The sequence below is a fragment of the Sesamum indicum genome, linkage group LG5 (assembly GCF_026168435.1).
Source record: "Sesamum indicum cultivar Baizhima isolate 11 linkage group LG5, ASM2616843v1, whole genome shotgun sequence".
Taxonomy (NCBI): domain Eukaryota; kingdom Viridiplantae; phylum Streptophyta; class Magnoliopsida; order Lamiales; family Pedaliaceae; genus Sesamum; species Sesamum indicum.
The window spans coordinates 11,075,493-11,083,345 of record NC_142661.1 but is presented as its reverse complement, the minus strand read 5'-3'; the positions used below and the strand labels follow the sequence as shown (position 1 = coordinate 11,083,345).

Here is a 7,853-nt window from a genome sequence, read left to right as displayed (position 1 = left end):
ATAGATGATTGGTTCTAGCTATTTTCAATAAATTAAGAGTAAATTATTTATTTATTTATATCACTAAGATATCTTTTTATAAAATTGTAATTGCAAGATTTATAGTCACAAAATTTTATACTATTCTAAACAGAATAAATAAAATAATTATCAATATAAAATGTTTGAATAATGTTAACAAAATATAAAAACATATAATATAAATAATTTAAAGTTGTAAATATTTTATTAATATAAATATAAAATTATTAACATCTTTATATTTTATCGAGTATTAATATAAGTATATAATATAATATAACATAATGGCATATATACCATATATTGTTGCATATGTATTTTTTATATGTATGTTAAAATATGTAAATAATAAGTATTTCTTAAAAAATTAATAAACATCCAACAATATATATTATAAATTTATAATTAATATCATATTCCAAACTAATATATCTTATGTAATGACATGTTCGTCATCTGTTTTTCATTTAATTTTATTTTTTAAGTTTCATTATTACAAAATAGATAAATGAAATAATTTAGAATGTTTTAATTTAATTTTTGTTTATTCTTTTGGTATAGAAAATACGAAAGATATACTGCAACCATTCTATTTCTATTAGTGTAAGATATATTTAGGAAAAATATCACTTTTGGTCATACTAAATAAGGTCCTTCTTACTTACAGTCCCACGTTTTACGTGTTCAACACATTTAGTCCCAAAACTCTATTTTTTTAACAGAAATGGTCCTATTCTGTTAACAACTAATGTAAACGGCACGTGAGTTAGTCAACTGGGTCAAAATATCACTTTTAGTCCCACCTACACTTTACGTGTTCGACATCTTTAGTCCCAAAACCCTATTTTTTTAACAAAAATAGTCCTGTTCCGTTAACAACTAACGGAAACGGCATGTGAGTTGTCACGTGTCGTTAGTCAACTGGCAGCTGGCGAAAAAAATAAAAACCAGGCTTGTGTTCAGTTTTTGGAGGGAAAAAAAGGAGCCAAAAAAATATTTTTTTGCTATTTATATATGTAAATAACCCACAAATACCACACACCATTTTCATCTCTTAATCTTGAGAGCAATAGGCCAAACGATGTCATAAATATCTCAAAATACTTCAAATATTAAATGCTATTGTAATAGTGAATTATGTGTAAAAGATAATATATTTTTTGTGGGTTATTTACATATATATATAGCAAAAATATATTTTTTTGGCGCCTTATTTTCACTCCAAAAACTAAATACAAGCATGGTCTTCTATTTTTTTTGGCTAGCTGCCAGTTGACTAACAAGTCACATGCCGTTTCCATTAGTTGTTAATAGAACAGGACCATTTCTATTAAAAATAGAGTTTTGGGACTAAAGGTGTTGAACACTTAAAGCGGGGGACTGCAAGTGAGAAGGGCCCTATCTAGTGGGACCAAAAGTGATATTTTGCCCCAGTTGACTAATGGCACGTGACTTCCATTAGTGTTAACGGAATAGGGCCATTTCTTTTAAAGGATTTTGGGACTAAATGTGTTGAACACGTAAAGCGTGACACTGCAAGTGAAAAGGACCCCTATCTAGTGAGACCAAAAGTGATATTTTGCCATATATTTAATAGATATCTCACTTTTAAAGGGTCTATAACAATTATCGATATATTGAAACACAAAGTATTGAATGCAGCATGAATTTAATTACATCACCTGATTAAATATTATTGTGTTTAGATTCGGACCCAAACCTTATAAATGGGTATCGGTGACCCATGCCTGGATAGGGCTATTCAGGTTTAAATTGGATAAATATCACTTTTTGTCCCTAAAAAATATCACTTATTTAGATTTAATCCTCAAGTTTAAAAATTCTATTACCGTTGGTACTTTCGTTAAAAATCCATCAAATTTTTTAATCTGTTGAGGAACCAAACACACGCTTTTACTTATGGCTTCACCACTCCACAAATCCATTTCTTGGTTACTTTACGAAATAAAAATAAATATTAAAAGAATATCTCAAAAACGTATTGAAAATTCTCAAAATCAACCAAATCAATTATTCTAACAAGAATATGTGGCACATTCACATGTGTGTGCACAATTAATTTAAATTTTTAAAAAATATATTTTTAATTTAAAAATATTTTAATTAGATTAATAAAACATTGAAAAGTATAAAAAAATGAGAAAATAATAAAAAATAAGAGGAAAAAAAAAAAGAAATGTAGAAGTTGGAAAAGAGACAATGGGAAGTTAAGAAGATTGAGAAAAATGAAAAGTTGAAAAAGAAAAAAAAGTTAAATACTAAAAATAAAAAATTGACATACTAAAATAAAGTAAGACGTCAAAAGGGTGCTCTCAATTTATATATAGTATAGATAATCATCTCAAATTTTTATAAATTTCTTGTACTTGATAACAAGAAATTAAAATATAACCAACGAAAATAACACCCACTTCAGACAATGTCATAAATCACACACATAAAAATACATTAAAAAAAAAACATAAAAATCATAAACAAATACATAAATTCATGTCATCAAATACATTAAAATAATTTCAAAAATATTTTAAATATCAATTAAAATATAATTCAGAATTAATTCCATCACAAGAAGAGCATTTTATTTCCAATTTCACTTGGCAATTCCAGGATATGTAAAATTGGAGGTACGAAAAAGCCTAGAAATAGTTTTGGTGAGGTGGGGAGTTTTTAAGGCAAAGGTGCAGTTTCTAATCCTTTGCAGTGTATTGATGTTTTTTTTCAATTCATCCTAAAATCAAAGTTGATGGAATTTTTAGGTTTAAAAGACTAAGTTTGATAAGAAAGAAATATGAGGGGTTGAATTTGAATATGGGGCATAGTTGAGGGAATTGGATCCAAATGAATTGTATTTATTGCTCATCTTCTTCCCACCTGGAATTGGATCCAAATGAATGAGAACAATGCTTCCTTCACACACACAACACACAGTTACTCCCAAGATTACACAGAAGACTCACAAATTTGTAGACAGAATTACTGAAATAGTGAAATCAATTCTTCAATGATAATCCTTTTCTGAAGTGAATTTGCGTCAGATCTAGATACAGTAGACTTCTAGAGAGTGAAAACGGTAATTCACATCTGTTTGATTGTGAATTCATTGTCTTTGAAGAACAAGCGTGGTAAATTTCTCCTGAGGCTTCAACTCAATGGACAATGACTTTCACCGGTCGGTTTCTTCGCGGGCTGCCCGAAGAAGTCAGCTCCAACAAACCAAAGGTTAGATATAATTCTTCCTTTAATGTCACGTACTATATTGTTGCTTTCTTGGAGGAAATTTCGTTGAAAGTATTTGCGAATGCAGATGCTAGAGGAGGGTTGTTGCACACTGGGAAATTATCGCAAGAGTATACGATGAGGATTACATGGAAAAAGGGTCTCATTCGGTTGATTCTCACCGGAGGAATTATTTGGATGATGTTAATTTTCACCGTTTTGTTGTTTCATATTTGGTCTTGCCAATCTTCTGTTGCATTTTTTGCAGGTACTGTAGTATTTTTTGTGTACTTGTGGTGAAATTTTGTTGCATTAATCATTCTTAAGAAGATTCCACCGCTTGTTTCATGAGATTTTCTAAAACTGACTGGCAAAGAATTATTAGTTAGTCAGGAGTTCATTAACATAGTGGAAAGTTAATGATCTTTATATGTTCTTTTCCTTGGTTGTTTTTCTGTCTTTGTGAATGTGATTAAAAACAATTGCGACAAACTTTTTCTTTTTAATGTTTGCTGGTTGAACTTTTGGCTAGTGACTCATTAGTTTGTTGATGGTTGATTTGTCACTTGTTTACTTCCTTGTGTATTCGATTGCGAAAAACTGAGAAGAATGGATTAGGGAATAGTTTTTTAATGTGAAGCTGGTAATCTATACAATTATGAGTTACTATCAGGAAGTGTCATTTGACGCAATTGTGGGAAATTGTTTTCCGGGCTTATACTTCAATGATTATTCTAGTGCTGCAATATATAATCTCTGGAAACTATTCAGAGAAAAGCAATTGACATAATTTGAGGAAATAATTTTGCGTGCGGAACTTTGAAGAGGATGGAGTTATGTTCAGCTGCTCAGGCTGAAATATTGCGTGTTTACAATAAGAAAAATGTTGCACGTGCCTTATATATCTTGTATGCTAAATTTTATAAGGTTATAACGGTAACGTATGTACTTGCTAACAATTGAAATGCGTGGATCATATGCTATTATGTTGTCATTTACTTGTACTGATTCGTATTCTCAATGAAGACAAATGATTCTTTATGATTTTACCTTTTACTTTACTTCCATAATGTTCAATTGCAGCTTTATTCATTTGATTTGCAGCTCTTTGTAACAAAGACAGCAAAGTATATGGCATGTTAAACACAATGGGATTTGTGACACCACCACACCGTAAGACTAGAGATTTTTCTTCTTACTTTTTCCTTGTTTTAATCTTAGTTTATTGATTGATGTCTTGGGAGGCTTTGTTCTGATTCACCTGCAGGTTGTACTATCCCAGTTGCTAATGACCCATACAATATAGTAATCCCAAAGAAATCACATGAAAAGCTGGTCCAAAGCCTGTCCTATATAGTAGAAGACAGTGCAACCAATGGATCTCAATCTTCTCCTTTCTTTGGAGGGCATCAGACCTGGAAGCAAAGAGAGGAAAGCTTCAAAATAAAGCCAACCATGAAGGTGACAAGCCCGGTTTATGGGTCTGCCGTAGTTTGAAGAGCTGAATAATATTCTATGATCATATAAGCATAAACTTTCTCATTTTTTGGAGCACGAAGAATCTTATATGGGGATTTTGTTATAAAACATAATGGATATTTTAAAACATTGTCATGGTTTTGTTAACTGATTTTCTGCATTAATTTATCTAGAAAAAACTGAATTAAGAGACAATGCCTTTCCTGGAAAAGAAGTTGATTTTAGATATTGGAACATGTAATCAAAAGGTGATGTATTTAGACTAGTAGAAGTTCCTTGTATTCTTTTGCCAGTATGAAACATTCTTTCTCGGCAGGTTGCTGAATCAGAAAAGAGAACTACCAATTTACTTTTAGTTTTCCTTGCTTGTTTTAGTTTTAGGCCAAAGTATGTTCTGGATAAATAGATTTCAATGTTAGTAGGATGACGAGGCAAAGATTAACTCTTTTAGATTTTACAGATTTTCACATTGCCCTTTCTCATAAGCACTAGGTATATATTGTTTTATATCATAAGTAGCTGTGCTCCTAATTATCTGATGCTAACTAATATAGGTGTAAAAATACCTTCAGGTACATTGTGGATTTATGCGAGGTGGAGGTGAAGAAATGGCTCTGGAAGACATTGAATATGTGAAAAGATGTACATTTGTTGTTGCAACTGGCATCTTTGATGCATATGATGCACCTCATCAGCCATCTAATATTAGTAAACGATCAGAGGAACTATTTTGTTTTCTAATGGTGGTTGATGAAGTGTCTCTTGAATTCATAAGAAGAAATGTTAGCGTCAGAGAGGATAGTCATGGAGGGCAATGGGTGGGTATCTGGCGTTTGATTCTGCTTAAGCACCAGCCTTATGACGAGCCTAGAAGAAATGGGAAGGTTCCTAAGATATTAACACATAGGTTGTTCCCTCAAGCCCAGTACAGCATCTGGATTGATGGCAAAATGGAGCTTATAGTTGACCCCTTGCTTCTATTGGAGAGGTGAGATGGTGCTATACCACAAATTTTGAGCCGAAACATCCAAAGTTTTGCGGGTTTGTGTAAATTCTTATACGCGAGCATGCTCTCTCAAGAACTTAGTACGAGTAGGATCTGCTACACTTATGATTACATTATCTGGCTAGTTATATACTCCATCAGTTAATCTCCAGCTAGAAATATAATGATAAAACACGTCAAGTCTTGACCATATGTTGGCAGCTGAATTTTCAAACAATAAACTGACCAGTTGATAACTGGAGTCTCTTCATGATCCCGCAACAGGGTAGTCTTTCTTCCAATAACCGGTCATGTTTGCACATGATCTAGTTAGAAAGAACATCGACTGTTTGTTCGGCATGTTAAAGTAAAGAAACTCAGTCAACTAATTATTCTCAACATGCAGATATTTATGGCGTGACAAACACACCTTTGCCATTGCTCAGCATAAACATCACCGCAATGTGTATGAAGAAGCAGATGCCAACAAAAGAAGGAAGCGATATGCTCGTCCTCTAATAGATCTACACATGAAAATATATCGTTATGAGGGACTGCAGCCCTGGGATCAGCACAAACGCATCCCAAGTGGTAATATTAAGGCTTTTATAATTTATATGTCTATTCTCTCTTTCTCTTCACAAGACAGCTGAAGCCATACCATTAGCTAGAAGTGTTTATTTTCTTAATGATGTGTCATTCTATTGATTCTCTTTGTTCACTCAGGAATTTTCTGTAAATGCAGATGTGCCTGAAGGAGCAATCATCATACGCGAACACACTGCACTGAATAATCTGTTTAGTTGCTTGTGGTTCAACGAGGTTGACCTTTTTACACCAAGAGACCAGCTAAGCTTTGGATATGTCGTCTATAGGCTAGGAGGTTTGTTCAAATTTTTTATGTTTCCTAATTGTGAATACAACTCAATCTTCATACTGCACCCACACATTCGTGAACATTCATCTAAAATAGAATGGGCTAAAACTATGGAGGAGTTAAAGAAACACCCTGAGTTGATAGAGAGCCGGGGTGGATTAGGGTTGTGGACGCCTTATCCTGGAAACCTTGATTTGGTTGTATTACCACCGGTAGCCAGAACGTCAAAAGCAGGCTGATTACTGGATTAAATTTTGTTTGTTTCGACGCCCCCTATTTTCATCTCAATAATCTCTTTTCTTCCTCTCCCTCATTACAGAGTGATTCTATATATCACCAGCTATCATTCACGCTGTTCTTTTTTCTTTCTTTTCCCCTAAATCATCGAATTTGGGAAACGAAGCATTAAATGAATTCAGTTTGGTAAAGATGATAAATTGATGATGTCAATTAAGTGCAACTGAGAAAACGGTGGAAGATCAGCTGGTGATAGGTTGCATTTTGCATGTTATGAGGTTATATGATTCATCTTTAATGTCCACAGGCTGGTTTATCACCTAGTGTGATATCTCTTTATTTGCAATTTGTTCAAATGTTGCCTGAGAGCTTGATCTACTTTCTGTGTTTAATTATTTGATGTTGTTTAAATGGAAGTTGTGGTCTATAATAGAAAGGAATTATACGTAATTATACTCTTTTTTAAATGCATGCACATTCTCAAAATTGGCTCTACCTTGTTCTAAAGTTGATTGTTTAATTAAGATTTAGAAAATTATTTTCATCTATAATGAAATTTGATATAATTACAAATATTTTTTATTATTTGAGAAATTATCGACCTCTTGACATAAAATATAATTATGTAATCCTTGAATGATAAGATAAATATGCATAATTTTACTGCTGTTGATTTTTTAAATTGAAATGAAATAAAAAAATTTGATGGTAGATGTTATTATAAGAAAATGTAAAAATGTGATGTTGGATGAATGTTATTATAAATTTTTTTTTATAAATTTCAAAAAATATGTAAAATTGTAATTTAGGGTTTAAAATGATATTTTAGACAATTCAATACAAAATTGGAACAGATTTCTCATAAAAGCTAATGGAATCGATCAGACGAGTATTATTATAAAGGGATATTTATTATTTTTCAAATACTAGGGGCATATGTAACTTGTAAGCGGGTTCTTGAAATATCTGCCAAGTACCAATTTCTGGTGGAAACCACACATTACAATCTCAAAA

General features: G+C 32.0%; 1 protein-coding gene across 2 annotated transcripts; it reads left to right on the top strand.

Moving 5' to 3' along the window:
- Positions 1 to 2,612: 2,612 nt before the first annotated feature.
- LOC105162376 (putative hexosyltransferase MUCI70) lies at positions 2,613 to 6,915 on the top strand. 2 transcript variants are annotated; one of them, XM_011080376.3, is made up of 8 exons: positions 2,613 to 2,723; positions 3,158 to 3,264; positions 3,350 to 3,529; positions 4,366 to 4,434; positions 4,529 to 4,722; positions 5,313 to 5,728; positions 6,132 to 6,316; positions 6,471 to 6,915. In XM_011080376.3, the coding sequence occupies exons 2-8, from the start codon at positions 3,195 to 3,197 to the stop codon at positions 6,839 to 6,841; spliced, it is 1,485 nt and encodes a 494-aa protein (XP_011078678.1). In that variant the 5' UTR covers positions 2,613 to 2,723; positions 3,158 to 3,194; the 3' UTR covers positions 6,842 to 6,915. The 2 variants fall into 2 exon arrangements, with proteins under 2 accessions (XP_011078678.1, XP_088736340.1); XM_088880214.1 differs by having other exon boundaries at positions 2,676 to 3,264.
- Positions 6,916 to 7,853: the final 938 nt, after the last annotated feature.

Bases quoted from the DNA above. Each gene is read 5' to 3' on its own strand.
- LOC105162376 (XM_011080376.3), top strand. From the start codon at position 3,195: ATGGACAATGACTTTCACCGGTCGGTTTCTTCGCGGGCTGCCCGAAGA. The intron at 5,729-6,131 runs GTGAGATGGTGC...CTCAACATGCAG, and splicing joins CCCTTGCTTCTATTGGAGAG to ATATTTATGGCGTGACAAAC. The intron at 6,317-6,470 runs GTAATATTAAGG...CTGTAAATGCAG, and splicing joins GCACAAACGCATCCCAAGTG to ATGTGCCTGAAGGAGCAATC.